General features: G+C 41.3%; 2 protein-coding genes across 2 annotated transcripts in view; one reads left to right on the top strand and one right to left on the bottom strand.

Moving 5' to 3' along the window:
• sgsm1a (small G protein signaling modulator 1a) overlaps window positions 1–3324 on the top strand; it is a 97563-nt gene extending 94239 nt beyond the window's left edge. The window contains exon 26 of the mRNA XM_063195051.1: window positions 24–3324. Coding sequence (XP_063051121.1) covers window positions 24–112 — 89 coding nt within the window. The 3' untranslated portion in view covers window positions 113–3324. The remainder of the gene's footprint in view (window positions 1–23) is intronic.
• A 2291-nt stretch (window positions 3325–5615) lies between these two features.
• Window positions 5616–22466, bottom strand: slc2a8 (solute carrier family 2 member 8). The gene is made up of 10 exons (XM_063195037.1): window positions 22234–22466; window positions 17615–17777; window positions 17176–17382; window positions 14670–14769; window positions 13042–13253; window positions 11882–12031; window positions 10412–10520; window positions 8841–8963; window positions 6525–6670; window positions 5616–5862 (listed from the first exon to the last, which is right to left on the bottom strand). The coding sequence occupies exons 1-10, from the start codon at window positions 22305–22307 to the stop codon at window positions 5719–5721; spliced, it is 1428 nt and encodes a 475-aa protein (XP_063051107.1). The 5' UTR covers window positions 22308–22466; the 3' UTR covers window positions 5616–5718.
• Between the last annotated feature and the right edge of the window lie 96 nt (window positions 22467–22562).

The raw sequence follows: 22562 nt of genomic DNA, 5'->3' as shown, positions 1-22562 counted from the left end.
CCTTTCTTCTTCTCGTCCTGCAGAAATGGCGGAGCATCACAACATCAAGCAGATTCTCACTCTAGCCAGAGAGCTGGTTTGCCAAGTCCAGACGCTCATCGAAAACAAGTAAAGGAGAGCCTGGATCTCTCTCTCTCTTTCTTTCTCCCTCTATCTCTCTGTCTCTGTCTCTGTCTCTCTCTCTCTCTCTCCAAAAGAAGCTTCCCGCTGTCCCCTGCTGCATCACTCAGGAAGTCTTGTATTGCCGACTTCCCAGGCCTTAAGAAGTTTAAGTAACCTCACAATCAAAGAACTGAACTCTCGCCCCTTCTCTTACGGTGCCCAGACCTCCTCTCTCCATCACACCACCACAGCATTCTCCTTGTCAGTGTGACACACATCTGTTATAAAGCCACACTTGCTATGTTTACATGAGACATTTCATTCAGATTTAATTCACTTTAGTTCTGAATAAATCTTAATTCCGCTTTGAAAACGTCATGTAAACACTTCACAATTCGGAATGAAATGAAAGCTCAAAGTAAACTCGACGGAACTATTTAATTCTGAATTATTCATTCTGAATTAAAAATGTCATGTAAACGTAATCAATGTAAGCCTACCAGTCTCTGTCTTGATCACCCTTGGATATGATGACGATGATGACGGTGATGATGACCATGGTGGTGATGATGATGTTGTCCGTTTCTCTTCGGCGCTATTTGTGGATCCGAATGTTTCTGCATACCCGCTGGCTGTACTTTTAGTGATTGCGGGAATTGTCTCCCAGTGCTGCTGCTGCTGCTGTCTTGTTTTGTCAGTGTTTCTGTGAGGTGGTGCATGGGTGTAGTCAGAGGACCATCCTTTTGTGTCTCTGTGATCAACATGGTATACAGTACTTGTTGTCAGTTTGGTGAGATTGTTAGCGAACAGCTTGTTGCACTCAATAATGCCAAGTTCAACAGCAGATAGAGTAGACTCCCATAGAGCATTGAGGGTAACTATTGATAACTTCTGTACTGTACACTGATGAGTTTAAAGATCGGCAGGTCAACGGTGTTGAGTTTAACAACAGACTCAACCTAACACTGTGTTTTGAAATTGACTTGTACACGTACAATGACATAGAATGACATGTAGAATGTCATTGTTACACTACTGTGAGTGAGTTTAACAGCAGAGTGCTGCCACAACACCAGAGTAAATTAGCTTTTTTAAACAGTGTTTAAAACACAGATGAGCTCCAGTAGTTGTAGATGACAGCAGCTTACCTCACCATATAAAGTGATTTGGCAGTATGATCCAGCCACACCCTCCATGTGGCACAACGTGTGAGGCGGTGCTTACCAGTTTGAGAGAAGTCTTACTAGAGCAGTTAACTATAATGTTGGCAAGGTTAATATCTTATCAATTCAAATGTTTTGTCAACTCTTTCTGCCCATACTGTGTCCCACAGTATTACTCCACATCCGCAGTATATCATAGAACAAATCACTAAGCTCAACTGAACCACACACGCAATAGAAAATCTAACGGTATAGTGTCCATCAGAGGAACTCTCCAGACAATGTCTGTGCCATTGCCTTTTGCCAACTTTATTCAGAGATGTCAGTCGTAGGGAGGGAAAGATGTAGTATTCCTTCCTTCTGCCTTCCTCTGCTCTGAACTATAGGTGACGTCAGCAAGTAGTAGATTATATTTTAAATATCAAAAAATGTGGCAAGTTTTTGCTTTCCTTCACTGGGATTGAAGCCCCGGGTTGTTTGAGGAAAAGGACAAGAGAGTTAGCACAGGTACACTGTACATTGTCATTGCAGGGACTTGGTCTTGGCCTATTGGTGACGAGGGAGAGGGGTATCCAAAGGAAGTGTGAACGTCAATGAGTGTATGACACACCATTTCAGTGCACGTACATACTGTATATCTCTGTATATCTTTTAATTGTGAGTGCATGTGCGTGTGTGTTTTGGGGAGCGAGTGTGTAGGGAAGTTGGAAGGTGTGCCAAGGTAGAGGCCAAAGAGAGTAGATTAGAGAAAGAGGATTCAAACTCCGCCCACCCAATGCAAAGGAGTGTGTTCAAGTTTGGTCTCCTAAGGGGGTGTTGTCCCCTCCTTCTTCTTCTCTTTCTGTGGCATTTGATGACGGCTTGCATAAGATGTGCGCTACCGCCATCTACAGTGCCAAGGGAACTTCATTTATTCTCAACCTAAAGCCTCCAAAGGTCTCCTAACCGCATTCACATGACATCACAAGAATCCAGGAAATGCACTTGCTTGAAGTATCTTACTCTGAAGTACTCTCTTTGGTACAGGCAGTTAAAACACACCCAGTGCTACATTTCTATAGATTTATTACATATTCAGAGACCTATTTATGATGTGCTATGTATGTGACCAGGTTGCTTGAGCGGGGGAAAAAAACAAAGCAGAAAATCCATAGCTCTTATTTCTCTTATCTGTGACGTATTGTGTGAGTGAGTGTTATGCCTCCAGCATATGCCACAGATGACCTAGCACCATACATGTCCTTTTCGGCTTCCGTCCTTTGTACGAGATTTCCCTATCAAGAAAACATGTTTTTGAAGGACATTTCTAAACTCTAGGCTTTCCATTGTATGCCCTTATAGCTTTCTATTTTTATTAATATAATGCATTTGTGAAGAAGAATTAGCAAAACGTGTTTGGAAACACAATGCTAACTTGTGATTCAATGACTGTACATTGTTTGGACACAGCACGGTTCAACGAGTTTGAAGCATTTTCAACTGTCATTTTTGGATTGGATTGCTGGATTACCTGGTTGGAAGGGCCAACTCGGTATCAGTTTAGCCCACTCGATATCATTATATTGGCCACGTTCAAGATGCTGCACGATGCACTGATTTGCACAGTGCACAAACGCGCTGCAAGATTATAATGCATTCTGGCTAGAAATCTACGCACCACACAGAATCACAAATGTGACTATTGAGTCAGCCTTTTTGATTCCAACTAGGACATCCATTCTTCTGTTGCAAATTAATCGACAGCTGAAAAATGCCTCAAATTATCTGAATTATCTGAATAGACTGCAAGCTTGCTGTCCATTCTAACATACAGTCATTACATGTGTGTGATTAATGTGTACTGTACATGTACAAGTATGTATTATTATGTTGCACTTTCCAGAAACACCAGTCATGGTATGCCAATCACAGCTCAGGGGGGTCTTCTGAAGAGGTGGGTCAGTAGCAAACCAGGTGAAGTTAACCTGGATGTGGTGGTAAGTCAGCTCATTAAAGTGCCTGTAGCCCTTATTTTCTTTGACACCCAGGGCCTATACTAAGAAGCTAGTTCAGGAGTAAACCAGGTTAAGTTAAGATGTAAATCATCTAATAGAAGAGCTTCTTAAAATGAGGACTCCAGGCTCTTCTATTAGGTAATCTACCTCTAAACTTAACCTGGTTTACTCCTCAACCAAATTCTTAGTATACTGTTGGCCCCTGCAGGCTATAATATTAGCAGGTTTACCACTTTCTGTAGGCTAACCTTGCCAGGTTTATCACTCTCAACCATACACTTGGAATACTCCACAGGTCTATGGACCAACCCATCCTACAGTACAGTATGTCTCAAAGTCAAAGGCGGAGTCCCAAGCATCGCTTTATCCACTATTTAGTTGTCAGGTGTTGTATTTTGATTGGTCTTTGTGATAGTCAGGTGCTCCATGTTGCCTCAGTGAAAGAGAACCTATATGTTTGTACATTGTGTCTAATTTGTATTATTTATTTTTAAGCTTATTTATTCATTTGTCTGTTTCCGCTTTTGTATGTAACGCAGTTATTGTTATATTGTGATTGATTATAGTCATTATTATCATAAACAGAGCCTATAAAGTACAGTATATCTATTGAATGGCCTATGTGTTTATATAGAAAAAAGACTAAATAAAATGGAATTGGTCTATTTTTACCAAATATGTTGTAATCGTGTTTGTTGTTGACTTTCCCCAAGAGTGGAATCAGGTTATTTACACATGGGTTCAATGATATCAGATGGTGCATTAAATGTACAGTAGATCAAATGAGGCAGGATTTTACATCCGGAGGTCAACACGGTCACCTCTGTGTCCGATGTACCAGCAGTGGTGTTTTCAGGCCAACACAAAACCGTATCAGTTCCTGCACCTAATCATGACTACCAAAGCATCCTGCTTACCACAAGCAAAGACTGTGATCTGACGGAGCTGGCCCAGTTACTGGGGAACCTCTTTGTGGGTGTGTGTGTGTGTGTGTGTGTGTGTGTGTGTGTGTGTGTGTGTGTGTGTGTGTGTGTGTGTGTGTGTGTGTGTGTGTGTGTTTTGCCTAATACACTTACCTGTACTTTACTGTGACATTGTAAGAACTTTTAACCCCCATCATACTCTGTACACTGCCTACTTCTACATAATATACTATATCATAGATGTATCCATCAACACTTGTTGTCTACCTTAACTGACAGAGTATGTTTTTCTGCATTGGTCTATCCCAACTCACAGAATGTCTTTTTGCACAATTACCTTTTCTACATTTATTACCTCTATTATTTTTTTATTTTTTTTTATTTTTTTTTTTTTTTTTTTCCCACCCTGATGACTATTCCTGTGTTTATTTTTGTCTTGAAATGTCCATGTGGGCTTTTGTGTATTTGTGTATTTATGTAAGCTACTGGATACCTGAATTTCCCCCTGGGGATCAATAAAGTTACTCTACTCTACTCTACTCTACTCTAAAAATCAGAGCATCGTCAGAGTCATGACCAAAAGCAGAAAATTAAAAAGTTGGTACTTGAGGGGAACCAAATATAACATGGCATTTCTAAGCAAACCATGACCATGAAGCATGTAGGTAGACATCGGGAGGTTCATAATTGGGCTAACATGCAGTAAAATAAATGGCATGAAAGGGGGTCATTCACTGGTATTGGTAGGCACTTGGTGGTTGCCATCGTAACTAGGGTTGCCAACCGTGCCTTGAAATACGTAATCGACCCGTATTTGTAAACAAAAGTACGGGTTCCGTATTGAGCTGAAATGGGACATGGGATGTTAAAATAAGTTAAAATGCAGGAAATAATATCTAAGGAACATAACATTTTCGGGGGGAGGACCCCAGGACCCCCACCAAAACGAACTGTCCTGTATTTTATTCTTTCACAGTTGATAACCCTACTCTTAACTGTTGTTGCGACCTGCAGTTGTTTCTGCCTCTAGATGAGTTTGTGTGTTTTTTTATGCTACTCGAGGAAAGGATTTCTGAAGTAAAACCATTTTAGTGGAAACCAAATTTTTATTTTGTATCCTTCCTGCTGTGCCTACAAATTCGTCAATACCAAATTAAACAACTGCTTGGCCACTGCCAGTAGTAATACAATTAATAAAACACATATAAAATGTCAATGTCAGCTTCTTCATACACAAAAACAGCTTTCTTCACATAGATCTTCACACAGCCACTCATAAAACAGCCACACACACGCACGCACGCACACACACACACACACACACACACACACACACACACACACACACACACACACACACACACACACACACACACACACACACACACGTGTGCGCACGTGCACACACACACACACATGCACACGCGCACACACACACACACACACACACACACACACACACACACACACACACACACACACACACACACACACGTCAGTTAGTTTCTGTGTTTTTAGCGGTGTGTGCGCGGCCTATCAACGTGTCCCCCCTTTGAAGTGTGCCTGGATCTGCTCCAGTGATTTGCCTTTGGTCTCGGGCACGAAGAAGATGGTGAAGAAGATGTTGAGGGCACACAGGCAGGAGAAGAGCCAGAAGGTACCAGCAGAGGTCAGCACCTCCTGAGGAAGAAAAAACATCACATGAAGAGCATTGTTACAAAATGACACATCCATTCTGGAACATTTTGGGAAATTGACATTTTTGTATTGGGCATTGCATTGCATTGCAAAATGCATTTTATAAGGGTTTAAAAAGGTATGTTCTGAAAATATTTAAATGGCAAGAATTCATGCATAGATAAAAGCACATTTGAACAGTCATTTCCAATAATAACATGCAAACGTTTTTTTTTAATGGTGTTTAATATGTACTATCCTGAAAAAAACATCTTTAAAAAAGTATCACATAGAGTCAAGAAAAAAATCATTCAAACCCCCTTCACCCCATCACTCAATAAGTCATCTTGTGTGCCAACTAGTTGTAACACTATAATTATCAAAGAACAACAGTTCATGCCTCCATGATTACTATACACCAGATTCTCAAATTGTTGCTTGTGGTCCACTGGTGATAGGCTTTGGATGTTTTTCCAAGATCTTCTCCAATAAAAATTGAAGGCTGAATGCTCCGTTTTAATGCATTGTGTTTTGACTGACTCACTTGCAAAATAAAATAAGTCTTTACTTCAAAATTAAAAAGGGTCAATCAGGATACATTTTATTGTAGAAAAAGTGAGATTACGAAAAAGATTAATATACACTTTAAAGTTTAGTCAACATACCATGAGGTTGTGGAAGGTCTTGGTGACGATGAACGCCGCAGCCCAATTGGTCAGCACACACAGCGAGCTCCCCAGGCCCCTGCCCCTCGTGGGGAATATCTCTGACATTATAAGCCAAGGTGTAGGGCCCCAGCCCAGAGCAAAACCTGACAGACATCACAAGACATAACATGAGTTTTACTGTATATTGTTTAACTCATTAAAGCCTTAGACACATGCAAAAAAAGTCTTCTTAATGCCCAAGCCCTTTTTGGGAAAAGCCCTCAGCCTATAAAAACCTATCTCAACCTCTGAAGCACATAAAAACATGAACTAAGATGCATTTTAAAGCTAAGATCCTCCTCTAGCATTAAAATGTGTTCATTCAACTCAAACACCCATATTTCTAATAAAAAAAACTAAAATCTCATGAGCCTAAATGTTGGATCTATGTCGCTCTAGGCACCTCAGTCAATGCGGCATATCCTGCTGTGGAATCCAGAATCAATGAGTTAAGAGAGAGAGAGAGAGAGAGAGAGAGAGAGAGAGAGAGAGAGAGAGAGAGAGAGAGAGAGACAACCAGACAGACAGACAGACAGACAGACAGACAGACAGACAGGCAGGCAGGCAGGCAGACAGAGAACACAGGCCAGTAACCCTGGTCTGGTCTGCCTTTACAGTTCAGTATAATTTGATCTGTTATGCTCGACACAGGTAGGGTGTGGCCTGTTAGTGTGAAACATACCACGGTAATGCAGTATCATCTTGTGAAATCAATATAGAGACAACTATAAAATAATCCCTCTTTCATGATTTTGACATAATAAACAGAGTCATTCAGTAAGATGTTTCCATCCAGTGCGCTTTAAATCTCATTATTTCGCAGCAGAAAATTCATTAACTGATACTGTATGTGCTGCTTTGGAGAAGTGCCTGGAATGATAGAAAGCTTCTGTGTGCCCAACCCACTCCTGTGATGTGTCTGAGAGAATATGTACATGAATTAAATTTCACCGAAATAGACTAAAAGCCTTGTTATTGAAGGCAGTGCTGCTGAATGTGGCGTATTCAACAGGATTGTCCCATAGTTGTAAGTTACAGGGGTTTTATGTACTAAATTTTTTAGGCATTTTTGCTCTTCATTTTATACATTATGCATTGACACTGTACCTTAGGTATGTAGTGTAAATACATACGTAATACTACATATTGATACATGTAGTTACACTTTAAAAAGACCTTGAAAAAATACTCCGTTAAAAAGTTTGTAAAATCTTGAACATATTATTTGTAGATATTTTATAAAACATTACTGAAACTTAGTAAATAATAAAAACGTGTTAATGCTTTGTTCATCATTGGTTTATTGATTGTATAAGTCTTTGTAATGCCCTTTATGCATCCATTATTATGAAGTGTTACCCATGTACAGTATTTTGAGTGCTAATCTCTGATCTGAGCCAAGAGCCATAGCTCAAGGACTGTGGGAAAATGTCAGAGAGGACTTTGACATAAATGCCAACTGGATAAAGGCAGAAATGAGGAGTTTATAGATTCACCATCTCCTTAATAAAGTGCTTGTTTGTGCGTGCTTGCAAGCAGTAAATAAATAACAAGAAAATGAACTTAACCGGCTTTACGCAAACTCTTCACGGGGAAAAGGGATACATAAGATTGTACTTTAACCTCATAAAGTGAATGGAGACAGTTACAAGAAGCAAGCAACATAAAAACAAAAAAACAACTACTTGGCATCCCACCGGTCATTATAGTCTAATTGTCCGAGTTGTCTGCTGAAATTGGGCTTTTAAGTGGAGTCACCCGACAGCCAGATGTTTCTCCCTCTCTAGTGCTGCAGTGTGTGCAGCCGGACATCACGAGGCTGTTTATGCAGTGGCCATTCCACCAGTCATGTGATCCAATCATCAAGAGCTCGAGGGAGGGGAAGGGTCAGAAAAACGACTTACCGCAGTAACATTGTAATACATGCCATCCTGTGGTTACACTGGACAGCCACGATGATCCACAAGTTGTACAATATGCATCACCTAACTAATACAAGGTGGTCTTAGAAAGCAAGGTGGTCTTAAAAATGAAGACGGACTTTTTTGGTGTTTTGTGTAACTAGCTCAATGGTTAAAGGATGACTGTAGGTAGGCTACATCTGCATTTTCACAATATCGTAAATCCAATCACCAAATTCAACCATGTTGAATGAACCATGATTCAGTGATTCATGATTGGCAAATCGAAAGATACAATTTGTGAAGAAAAAAAAACGTTTTGAAATAAACTACTAAAATGACACAGTGCACTTGTAAGCGTGACTCTGCTTACCTGTGATGAAGAGGCCCATGCAGCCCAGGGCTAGCCAGGCCAGGTCAGGCTGTGCGTCGTGGTCGGGGCTGGAGAGCCAGAAGTACACGCCGAACGCTGCCGTGCTGATCGTCATGGCGATACCTTTATTACACAGACAACAAGAGACATTAGAGATGGCAATCTGGTAGCCACGCTGTGTGCACTCCTGGTGACGCAACACTTTCAGCGTTGCAACTAGTCAGGTCAAGAGCAATGCAAGTACTTTCTGAGTTCCCGGAAATACAGGAACTCCTCCCACTTTGTTGGTAAGCAAAGAACCATAAGCAAACCAAACTGTTTGGGAAGCAAACCGTTTGGGAAATGTCAATTGCTATGCTCTTGGTCAGACCAAGTCTCGAAGAGATTTGAATGTCGATGATAATCAGGCTAGCAATCTGGCACCCTGGCAATGCATGTGATGTCAAAGTTGTACACTTGGCGGCCATCTTGGCGATGCCTCAGGGCTATTTTGGGCAGCTATATCTCTATATTTTTCCAACTGAGCATGAGCGGCATTTGCTTGCGTGATGATTAGATCAATGACCAATAGACAACTGTCTCTTTTTGCCAAAATGTTGGAGATGGGCAGACACACACCATATAGGCGTTACGAATCGCCCCCGTTCATTTCTATGGACGTGATTCGTCTCATGTAGAATATCTCTGTCTGTGTTGTGTGTGCATATGAGTCAATGTGTGTTTTCCATCCCCTGCAGACAAGACACAAACACTGTGGGCGGACACAGACACGCACACAGGCACACAGGCACACAGGCACACACGCAGTCACACACACAGATGCACACCGACACACAGTTATATTACCTACGGGGAGCCAGGTAACAACAATAGGTTGTATAATATAAGGTTATGATTTAACTGTGGCCATTGTGAGTGTATAAAAAATGTGAATGTCTGGTAAAGGTTTCACGAAATTGTGCAGTGTATTGTGTAAAGCAATGTGAGGAAGTGAACTTATGTGAGTGTGAACTGTTAGCAAAAAGTGTAGAGCTGTTAGTGTACCTGACAGTGTAAGTGTGAAGATGTGATAAAGCTTTTCTTTAAATTGTTGCAGCGCGAGCATGTAAATGAATCTATGGAGAGGGCATCATAGTACAGGACAATGTGAATGTGAATGTGAGCATGTGATTGAGTGTGAGACACGAACAGGTGTCTAACCCAGTGTTTCTCAACAGGGGTGCCAGGGCACCCTGGGGTGCCGCAGGCCTCCCTCAGGGGTGCCGCGGAAACATGGCTGATAAATAAATTATGTAATATAATACATATTTGTCTAAATTGAAGTTAATGTTAGTCAGTGCAATCTTTCATCTGCCATTTACGCACAATAAAGTAAATATAGGTCGCCCCAGTCAGCTGCAACTTTGAATGTAGGTTGTGTGACGTCTCCAAATGTATTACTTTTCTAAGCTTTTGTGGTATCGGATGCGATGCCATGTTACAGCTTGTTGGTTTGGGGTGCCTTGACATTTTTCATGAATTGAAAGTGTGCCTCGCCTAAAAAAAGGTTGAGAAACACTGGTCTAACCTACCTGAGAGGATGAGCAGGATCTTCCTGCCTGCCCGGTCCATCAGCACCGCTGCCAGTGCTGTGAAGACCACCTGGATGGAGGCCACGATCACCGTAGCGATATCACTGCGCTGGAACATGGACATGGAAACACTTTATAATAATGTCAGCTTATAAATCATTAATCATTAATCACCTAATAAATAATTAACAAATGATGAACAAAACATTAGAAAGTGGTTGTAAATGACTAGGAAATGTTATGTTGTTTTATATTGATCAAACATTTACAAATCGTTTGTAAATGAATAAAAAAATACTCTATTAAAAGGTTTGTAAAATCTTGATCATATTTTTAGATATTTTATAAAGTATGAATAAAATGTACTTAATTATAATAAACAAAAAAATGTTAATGTTTTGTTCATCATTAGTTTATTATTTATCAAGTCTTTATATACCAAGTCTTTATAAGCAGACATTATAATAAAGTGTTACCCGCGACATTAACACAACATGAGCACTGAGTAGTATCGCTCACTACTACTGAAACAAGACATTGGCAGGAGCATGGCACTAGAACAAGACACTGACACAACATGAGCAATGTAAAGGCAATACCGCTACACTGACATTGAAAGACAAAATCTGGCAAGAGTAAGGCCATTGGATTTCATTCACAGACAGCGTGTGTAGTATTGCATACAATAAGTACATTGTTCTTCCGAGGGCACCGCTTAAAGGAACACTCTCTTCCAGCAGTAGGATATCCACATCTGCTGGTATGAATGTAGCTACTGTGGATGATTCAATTATTCATTTCAAATAGCCCAATTGATCCAATCATAGTGACATGCACATATTTAAGTGGAAAGAGTTGAGAAATAAAATAATATCATTACCACAGATCTGGTAAAGCTGGTGAACTGAACAAACACTAACAGCACAAAATATTTTTCACTGGTATGCTAAGCTTTACACAACACACTGCGCAATTTCGTGAAACCTGTACCAGACATTCACATTGTATATACACTCACAATGGCCACAGTTAAATCATAACCTTATATTATACAACCTATTGTCTACCTATGACCTGGTCTACTGTAGCATCACACGGTAAGGGATTATACAGTCTTGGACACACACACACACACACACACACACACACACACACACACACACACACACACACACACACACACACATATATATATATACACTGTGTGTGTGTGTGTGTGTGTGTGTGTGTGTGTGTGTGTGTGTGTGTGTGTGTGTGTGTGTGTGTGTGTGTGTGTGTGTGTGTGTGTGTGTGCGTAACTGTGTAGCAAATTGTTGGGGAGGGTTCAACAAAGTGATTCCAACAGATACTATGTGCAGTTAAGCCGTTAGTTGAACCCACCCACACCATTCAGCTTTGTCAATGGTACACTGCCAGTCTATTCATCATGTCATATGTAAACGTCTGGCCTGTCAGGCTATGGATCTCTACCTTGAACTGGGCCTTCTCGAAGATGGACTCTGCGTAGAACATGATGGCATTGATGCCGGTGAGCTGCTGGAAGAGCATCATTGTGATGCCGATGGCCATGGGCTTATACAGCACGGGGTCCTTCAGGTCCGCCCAGCCCAGACTGGTGCCCTACAAACCAATTAACCAATTAGCACTAATTGATTAATTACAATTGAAAAATTGGCTAGTTATCATTACAAAATCAATGAAAATACACTTAATTTATGTTGTACACAGTATAATGCTGGAAAAAAAAGACAAAAGGTTCAATACTACAGTGGGGCATAGCAATTGTCAGGGCGGCATTCGAGGACACGGTGAATACCAGCATGAGTAATAGCAAAGTTAAAAACAATCACAATGCATGGCTCCTTTCCCTATGACAAGGGTTGTGTCACTCACTCAAGAACTAAAACACAGCATACCACAGAGCACGTGCCATTGTGACCACGTGGCTTTTACAGCGCTTTAGTACAGCAGTGTCAGCATTCACAGACAGACAGACACATACACAGAGAAAAGGAAAGGTCTGGTAATGGTGTCTTCACAGTACAGTGTCTCCCTTTCTGCATTCTCAGTGTGTGTGTGTGTGTGTGTGTGTGTGTGTGTGTGTGTGTGTGTTGCTGTACGTATAATATGCCAACTCCATAAATAGTAAAGAGAACATTTATTTCAACCTCATTGGCACATGTGTACAAGTGACAGAGGGCGCTCTACGTATTTGTATCCTATTCTAGCTTCCGTTTCTTCTGCAGCCCTCTTCACCTAATCCTGCATGTCACCCCCTCAAGGCATTAAATAAAGCTTGCCCAAACTTTTTGTTCACAAACTACCACCGCTTTTCCATGTACTATGTAGCATGATTGCTCAAGTTTCAATTCAAGCTGCCTCACCTTAGTGTCAAAATATGCAATGGTGGTACGGTGACAAACAGTGGCCAATTCAATTCAGTAAAATTCTGTTTTCTGCTACCAGTCCGCCTCATTGTCTTGCACAGTGCCTTCTCAGGAACCTCAGTGCCTCCTCTCCCAGGAGGAGGACTACAAGATGTTCAATTCTACTCTATTCTATTCTATTGTTCAGTTAGAATCTACGCTATTCCATTCCATTCCATTCCATCTTCTGCCAGTCTTCCTCACCTGGTCTTGCATGGCGCCCTCTATCCTGGCGCACTCCTCCTCAGGTGATGCCCCCGGCCCCCTCAGGAACCTCAGCGCCTCCTGGGCCTCGGCCCGTCTGCCCTGGGCCAACAGGAAGTGAGGCGTCTCGGGCATGAAGCACATCAGCACCAGCATCAGCGCCGGAGGAACCGAAGAGCAGACGGCCAACCAGCGCCAGCCCAGAAACAAGCCTGGAGAGAGGAGGAGAACAAGAGGAGGAGGAGGAGGAGGTTAGGATGAGGGATTAGGATGAGAAGAGTGGAAGAAGGAGAGAAGGAGAAAGATGCAAGGAAGAGTGGGAGAGTGAGAAAAGGGAGAAGGATAGGGCAGGGGGAGAGGGGGACAAGGAGAGAGGAAGAGGGAGAAGGATGTGAGAAGGGGAGGATATGGAGGAGGAGAAAATGGCGAAGAGAGAGAGAGGGGAGGAGGAGAATGATAAGATGGGGAAAAGGAGGGAGGAGATGGGGAAGATGAGGAGATGGAAGCATAAGGAAGGACAGAAGATAGTAAGGAGCAGGAGAAAGAGGAAAGAAGGGAAAGGGAGACAGGGAAGGGAAATGAGGATGAGGAGTAGAGGAAGAGATAAGGTGATGTTGAGGAGGAAACACAAACCAAAGGAATGATAATCAGTTAGAAGTGATATTCAAATATGCAAATATGCACATTTGTATCTCTGTTCAATTTCCTGTTAAAAAAACAGAATGTGTGCACACCAGTGACACAGTTGCTGGACAAAAAAACGAAGATAACTTAAAGAAAATAATAATTTGGAGCCTAGAACAGTGCTGCAGACTTTATGTATTATTTCCTTCAATTTCCTGTTTTCCCCTTTTTGGGTGAGACAGCAGCAACACGTGAGGCCAAACTAGTGCTTCTATTTTAAAAGCTTGCACGGCACACAGCCATCACTTTACCTAATGCGCTCCTCATCTAGCCTTGCTTCTTCAATTACTAGAGTTACTCTCTCCACCCTGACAACCGCTTAAAGCGGCACTCCACCATTTTTGGATATGTGGTTTTTTTTTACACCCTCCTTTGAGTTTTACCCGTCTCCTGTTTTTCCAGCCGTTCTCTGAGTCTGGTGATGATAGTTCTAGTTCCAAGCTAACATCTATCATTGAACAGTATGGGACCAGATCAGTGTTGCCAGATTGGGCTGTTTCTCGCCCAATTGGGCTGCTTAGGAGGGCCGTGTGCGGGTAAAAATGGATTTTGGAGGAAAAAACGCCCAATTTAGTGCAATAGAAGTCAATAGAATTGGGCGGGATTTAGTGCTTCCAAGCAGGGTTTTAGCATTTTTTGGGCTAGAAATCATCATCATCATCAGCCTCATCTGGCAACCCTGGACCAGATAGCTGCCTGCTGGTGTCATACAATGTAATGCTATACTGTATTATGCTAACTTGGAGGTAGAATGTGTATTGCCAGACTAAGAAACCGGATCGCAGAACAGGGGAAAGCTAAAACCCAATCATTTAAGTCAAGGGGAGGTGGGTGAGCTTATGAGCTTATTGACTGAGCTTGTTGCCAGAAATGGTGAAATGTCGCTTTAACGGAAGAACCAGGATGAAAGAGGCCGAGGACGGCGGCGGAGGCTGTTTGCTTACCTCCGACGTACGCTCCCATGATTCCTGTAACCACCATCAGCTGCACACAGGAGCCCATTGTCCCACGCACGCGCTCATGGGCCATCTCGGAGATGTAGAGCTGTGTAAACAACAGGTTAAGGAGAGATGCTTTTAAAAACAACTCATCTCAGTCATCTACATTTTCTTCGTCATCGTTGTTGTGTCAGGGTATCTCAGTGAAATGACTGAATGATATACAGGAGTCAAAAGAGTTAACTTCTGAATAACAAGTTCTCCCTTATAGGTGAACGGTGAAACATCTTAAAATTGCTACAAGATGTCCAGTTGCTTAGAACTTAATGCTTTTGACACAGGAGTCCATTGTTCAAGGTTGGCACTCGGACAATCTTGGGCCATATAAAGCTTTGTAAACAGGTTAACTCCTTAACGCAGAGCCTCAGTTACAACCTTATTGTCACCAAAATGGTAATGACCAAGTCTTAATGACTCCTTGTATTGTCATAGCATATAATGTTGTTGAGTGTTTTCAGCAACGAGTGAATAGGCCAGTCCACAGGACCATCTGCAGCAAGAGGCTATGGGGATATGGTTAAAGTAGTCATTTCAATGATCTGTGCTGAATTTTTTTGACAAGCTGACTGTTCTATCGCCCAATATACAGTATATCCTTGCTGGAAGATAACAAAATGGGTGTAATTATTTGTTTTAATAACCTTGCATTACTTTTTTCCCCCAAATCTTCACATTTGAGAGTCTCAACTTTTCGTGTTCCATTTTTAAATTGTTGCTTTATGAAGGCATCTCAGTTGTTATAGTTCCTTTTCATGACGGTATTTCAATGACATGATAGGACAACCTACAGCTGTGTTTTCAATTCCATGGGAAGTGAAACCGTGACTTTGATAATGCTGACACAGATCACATGGGGCACACACACAACTACTGAGACCCTTCAGAAAGAAACACGCCAATATCATGCCACACAACATAATGTCACACAAATTAGTCGCAATAACAAGGCAAGATAATGTACAGTATTTGTAATGATCAATGACCAAGAAAAGCCTATCACCAATTAACTCCTTTTGACAGAAAGAGTGCATCATTTTTCTTATCAAAATGATCACTGACAATCACTGCTAAGATTAAAGTGGAAGTCTTTATCTTCTTTTTAATCATATTACCTTGAACAGTCATGGGATTCCGAAGTAGCACATGAAATAGCCCATTGTAGAAAAAAGACTATAGCTCCCTAGAAGGTTCTCTAGCTCCTGCTAAACCTTGTTTACAAAACTTTTTACTGAGAAACAGTAGAGCGGACAGCATTCCTACCAGAAAAGCAAGGTTGAGGCTGTTGGCAAAGAAGAACATTTGACACCTTTTTTATTATTCTTTTGATCTCTTTTATTTTTATCACTTTTTAATGTATTTTTCTATTTAATTCTATTTATTGACTCAGAGGGCCTGCACAAGAGTTCCTATGTGCTTGGACTACTAGTTCATGCACAAATGGCAAATAAAGTACTTTGAACTTTGAACTTTGAAAAGTTCAGCTTGCTTGTTTGGCTTAATCAAACTAGTTCTGTGGCGTGGGTAGCTGCTCAACAACAGAACTTTGCTGGCATTTTGGAGGACAGGACAGGAAATTGAATACTTCTTTATTCTTCGAATAAAAATGGGAATTTGGTGCATTAAGCGACTGCAGATTCAGCAATTTTCAACTTTGGGTGTTATGATGATTCATGTTCAACATCCAAACTTCCTTCGTAGAAATCAAGGCTTTACATATGTCAACATCAAAACTTACAGACGGAAGCTTTGACCCATTCAAGCCTATGGCACCTGCAAAAATGCCTGCTGAATACCTAAGGCCTTTTTGTGAAAAGGTGCCCTCTGCCTGTTAAAATTAAAATATCTCAGCCTCCGAAGCAAATAAAAACATGAAAATCCACAACTACTCCAAATGTTGAAATATTTCAGCTAGAGAGTCAGTATTGGAACTGAAAGGTTGCAGGGTCAAATCCCATTACATCCATGGCTAAACTGCTCATGAGCAAGGCACCTAACCTCACATTGCTCCAGGAACTGTAAACAATACCCGGTACGCAGGGCCGAAAATTGCCTAAAATTGCACAAACATGTTATCCTTAATTCCTAGCTTAATTGTGACACTATCTATGTGAAGTTGTTGTGAGATTTGCCTTCCAGGTGGGGCTACAACAACCAATAGCCGAGGGGCCCCTGGGTCATCTTTAATTCGGCCCTGGTGGTACCTTAATAACTGTATGTCACTTTGGATAAAAGTGTCAACCAAGTGTAATGTAATGTAATCAAAGAAAAGGGGGGCGCACCTTGCATCAATTTTTTTCTTCTTTATTTTGAAGAAAAAAATTGATGCAAGGTGCGCCCCCCTTTTCTTTGATTCTAAGTATTCATTTGGGACAGCACCCTTAAAAGTTATCAAGAAACCTGAGTGAAGCCTGTTACCTACTTAATGTAATGTAATGCAATTTCTCAGACTTACTGGAACGACTAGCGAGGTGACTCCGCTGGCTAGGCCCGTCATGATGCGGCCTAGGTAGAGCATCCAGTGGTTCTGGGCCGCGATGATGATGGTGAAGCCGAAGATGTACGGCATGGCACAGAACATAACGGTCAGCTTTCGGCCGATCTTGTCCACCACCCACCCGGCCAGGAGGCCTCCAATAGCTGCCCCAATGGTCACCACTGACTGTGGGGGAAAGGAAATAACACAAACAAAATCACCGAACCTTAATACTTCTTTATGTCAATAACATTTTGAAGAGGACACCAACGCACAATAGGGTTTCTATCTAAGTGATGGTTATGGGAACCCTGAGGCCCATTCATACCCCTATATTTGGCCAATCACATTAGGTAATTCTGTTCACACGTTGATAGCTTTGTTCCTCCATTTTGCCTTTTACGTTTTGCAGACTTACCCCAAACCAGGAAGCCTCCTCAGCGTCGAGCTGCATGTTTGGGTCGGGGATCCTGCGGAGGTCGGGGATGGCAGGGGAGCTGTATCCCAGCACAAAGCCAAAACTGAGGGGGCCCAGGATGGCTGCAAACGTGGCCAGGTACAGCTTGCCATTTTTCACCTTGCTGCCGAGCAGACAGAGTGGAAGACAAAAACTTAAATATCCTAAACCAGATACTGCTCTATCCTGAAATTTCAGGATACCAAAATGCTTGATGGGCCAGACAGGCCAAATTTGATGTGATTTAATGTCTGAACCGTGCAAAAATGCAATGCCTATGACAGCTTATTATGCCATTTTATCATTATTTGTTTTCTGACTTTGTCATTCCATGTTTTCCAAAATCGAAGTCAGCCACTCAGCAAGCATAACTTACCCTTGACTTTTGCCAAATAGCCTATCTGTCTTCGCACGCACACACACACACACACACACACACACACACACACACACACACACACACACACACACACACACACACAAATAAATAGTCTATCCAAATATCGCACACTGCACTGATTCAAACTCTTTGTCCTTATTTCTTTTCAGAGCTATCACTTCTTCAGGCAACTGGAACTGCTTACTCAGCAGTGCATAGCCTACCCTTACGGAAGGAAAATATATTTTTGAATATATGAAATGAAAATATATTATAATATACTACAATATATTGTTTGCCAATATATCATTTTATATTGTACAGCAGTATATTGCACAATATAAAGTGATATATTTTGCGGTATACGAGAATATAGACATTATTGCCGTTTTCGTATATTGACTTATGTATTGCATTATACTGTGAAATATATTGTTGGATATATGGAATTATATCCCATATAGTATATGACTTATTGATAAATCATATATTGATTTATGTATTGTATTATACTGTACAATATATTGTTGCATATATTGAATTATACCCCATAGTATATGGCTTATTGATGAATCATATATTGATTTATGTATTGCATTATACTGTACAGTATATTACTGCATATATGGAATTATACCCCATAATATATGGCTTATTGATGAAACATGTACTGATTAATGTATTGCATTATACTGTACAGTATATTACTGCATATATTGAATTATATCCCATAATATATGGCTTATTGATGAATCATATATTGATTTATGTATTGCATTATACTGTAAAGTATACTGTTGCATATATTGGATTATATCCCATAGTATGGCTTATTAATTAAATCATATATTGACTTATGTATTGCATTACACTACACAATATACTGTAACGTACTTTATACAAGGCATTTATGAAGTAATGTAATTACAACAATGACCAAACATCAATTCAATTCATTCAACTGTTGACATTGGTTTATTAAAAACATGAAACCAACCGACCCTTTAACACCACCGCTCACACATGCAGAGACAGAGGGGCAGACAGGCAGGGAAACGACTTGACAACGACACCGGCCAACAGGCCAAATGCTGGTGAAACTTGCCTGTGGCCAGTAACAATTTCAGTCTCCCACTTTGGCCAGTAACTTGTACTCAATGAAAAAGCAGAAATATTCTAAAAAAAAAAAAAAAACAAATAAAACAAAAACAAAACAAAACAAAAAACTGTGGCTGTGGCTGGTAAGCGAAATACCTCACATTAAGCACTGGCACGCATGCACACACACACGCACACACACAAACACATACGCGTGCCCGCGCCCACACACACACACACCCGCGCGCGCGCACACACACACACACACACACACCTTCAGATATATTTTTTTTAAAAAAGAAAAGAAAGTGAAGGTGAATTCAGGGGCAGACCGCCCGCAGCCTCAGTCACTCAAGGTCAACAAGAGGGCTCATAGGCCTGTCCATGGACTTCTTTTTCTATTGGTGAAGCAGTTCACAGATTCTTTTATTTAGCGACATCCGGATCTCCCCCATCCTCGCACCTGGATGTGCCTGAGCAACAGCATCTGCAAAAGTAAAGTAAAAAGAATGTTAACTCTCTAACCCATTGAAACTTGAAGGGTATGCCACTAGTTTGGGGCCAAATACACCGTTGGTTCATGAAGGGTTTTATTTTTCATGTTAAGCATTGTGTTACATTCTCATACTCCTTCCTTTCAATAGTCTGAAACAAGTGCCCAACATTGTCCAGCTTTGTAAACCCAGGTCACCACATTTAGCCCAATGAACCCTTGAATGTAACATGTTACATCAGCAAGTTTCACACATTCAATGTGCAGTTAATAATGTAGCTCAAGTAAACTCTAAATCTGGATGTCCTAACCCACTGCCCCTGACCCATCCAGTCCAGACAAACCCCCCCTCCCCCGACAGCTCAGTACCCCCCCCCCCCCCCCCCCCCCCCCACACACACACACCGTCCTACAACCAACCACACCTTCACCCTGCAATAAATAACTAAGTTACATCCATTCCATAATTAACATAAAAATAATAAAAACAGGGATACATTCATGTCTACATATCCCCCTCCCAACTTTTACCCTAGCTTCCATCCCCACCAGCAGTACCAACACTAGCTGCAGAGGTCCATTTTGTCCCACTCAATCTCTCTTATTCCCGGTTTATTCAGTAGCTTGATTGAATGAGGTATAAAGGATTTTTTGAAACGATTATATTTGCACCAAGGGAGTCATGAAACTCCTCCCAAAGTTCAGATAGATGTATTCCCCATTTAGTGCATGATCACCAGCATAGTAAAGGCACAGCAACAGAAAATTAACATTCACTCACACACTTAACCTTAAATAGGCACAAGGATACCCACCAAGCTCATCACTTCTATATCATTGTCAGAATTGTGAGCGAAATCTGGGGGGGAGTTCGGTAGACTGGTGGAACTACAGCATTCTAGCTCGCAGTGGCAGAGCGTCGTAGTGGCACTCTGTGTCTCGTCCCGACAACAGGGAAGATAAGACATTGAAATCGCAGCAGCCAGCATCGTTAACAGTTGCACGTCTGTTCTTGGCACGAAGGCACTCTTTTATGAAGATGATGAAGCGAAGGAAGACTTAAACTCATGCATGTAACTGGCGAGAATGAATTCCGATGAACAAGAATGACTCGCGCATTCGTTTAAGAGTAAACATGAACACCAACATGACTCAATGAATGCAATTGCTGTGAGCAAAGCAAACTCCGAACTATCACAGAGTAGCCGAAGACAACGACGTGTAGGCTACCGTTTTGAAATTCACCAATTTGACGACAAGGCTTCGTTAACCTCTAACAATAGCTCTACAAGAACGGGACAGTGCAGTTAGTTCGTGAGCAAGTTACTCAAAAAAAAAACTATTGATGTTACCACAATGGAAAAACCGAAGCAGCAACAGCTATGCTTTACCAGAAATAATGCAGGACATTGCCTCGTTTTACTTTACTGAAGTGCCCATTTTTAAGCAAGTTAGCGGTGTGCATTTAGATCTTGTCGCACTTCACTTATGCTTTGATTCGATTCCCTTGCGTTAGCCGAGTAAGCTAGGCGGCTAATTAACTGAGGCCTGGCTTTCTAGGCTGACGTTGGGGCTCAGCAGTATTAGCCAGATAGATGTTGCTAACGTTCTCTGACAAGCCAAATAAAGTGGGCTCACCTGAAATTGACCACTACAACCATATAATATCGACCCAAGTATTACGTTTACGTTTTCAAGATGTGTAGAACCAGACCTACTGTCAATGAGAACTACACACCATTTCGACAACGCAAATATCGCTAGTAGTAAGCTTACAATAGCTTGGTAGCGCGGGAAATTCAAAAAAATAACGTATTTCTAGTCCTTGGGGGGGGAAATGAACAAACATCCAACTTCGATAACCACTTGGCTAAACTTTGCACATCAACCACTGTAGACGTTTCAGACTATATGCTTGTGTATTTATGTTAACAAATTAACAAACTTATAACTTTATAACTTACCTCGAGGCGGCTGGTTGGTTTGTGTCACTGTGGTGGGGAGTCTGGCTGGCGACAGTGTGGAGCTAAAATCCGGACCGCGCTCGAGCCGAGACGGCTCTCTCGCCACTTTAGCTTCAGGTTGTGACGACGTGACGTAGGCGCGTCATACGTGATATGAGAGCTGAGATGATTCAATCAGAGACTCCTGTATATTGATCAATATATTATTATATATGGCCATATATGGTCCACCTAAAATGACTTTATAATGTCGAGTAAATGTCCAATGTCGTGCAAAATGTGCTTGCTGAACTAAAAACATCAAGAAATACAGACTGAATAGTGGAATACAGTTTTGTTTTGCCAGCCATATATTTTAAAATATATGGATCAATATATAGTAATATGTTGTTCAATAATATATTGCTATATATTTTCAAATATATGAGCGTGTTGGTGATATATTGTGATATATTTTCTAATGTATTGCAGTATAAATTGTAGTATATTGCAGTATATTTTCCTTCCGTAAGGGTACAGTCTATTTCCTTGCAAGACATTTGCTGACTTCACAGACCACACACTGATATTCAACAGGCATCTCTTCCTCTAAACGAGTGCATTACGCGTGGAGATTTTTTTTAAATCCTTTCATTCATGTACTTACTCCAAGTAAGAGCCGTGTTCCCTATCCCCGTTTTGAGAACCCAGGAGCGGTCTTGACACTTCATCTCTGTCCATTTGCTACAATCTGTGGCTGTCACCAGCGATGTTATAGCCCACTAGTGCGCTAGTGTCTTTCGCTAGAGCTGTTAAGTATCGAAATTGGTCAAAGGCATTCATATCGTGCCTGCCAGAGACACACTGACTCTGTGTTCCCAGACAATAAATTCGTTTACAAAAATCAGCTGATATGCATAACATTGTTACAGCGTTTTCCGGGGTCATTACAGTTTTTCAAAATAAAAGTGTGTACTTTTTATAGCTCAATCAGTT

This window comes from Engraulis encrasicolus, chromosome 3 (assembly GCF_034702125.1).
Source record: "Engraulis encrasicolus isolate BLACKSEA-1 chromosome 3, IST_EnEncr_1.0, whole genome shotgun sequence".
NCBI lineage: Eukaryota > Metazoa > Chordata > Actinopteri > Clupeiformes > Engraulidae > Engraulis > Engraulis encrasicolus.
This window is presented reverse-complemented; position numbering and strand designations above follow the sequence as displayed.

Bases quoted from the DNA above. Each gene is read 5' to 3' on its own strand.
- slc2a8 (XM_063195037.1), bottom strand. From the start codon at position 22,307: ATGGACAGAGATGAAGTGTCAAGACCGCTCCTGGGTTCTCAAAACGGG. The intron at 17,383-17,614 runs GTAAGTCTGCAA...TTTCCCCCACAG, and splicing joins AGGAGGCTTCCTGGTTTGGG to TCAGTGGTGACCATTGGGGC. The intron at 5,863-6,524 runs GTATGTTGACTA...TTTCTTCCTCAG, and splicing joins AGACCTTCCACAACCTCATG to GAGGTGCTGACCTCTGCTGG.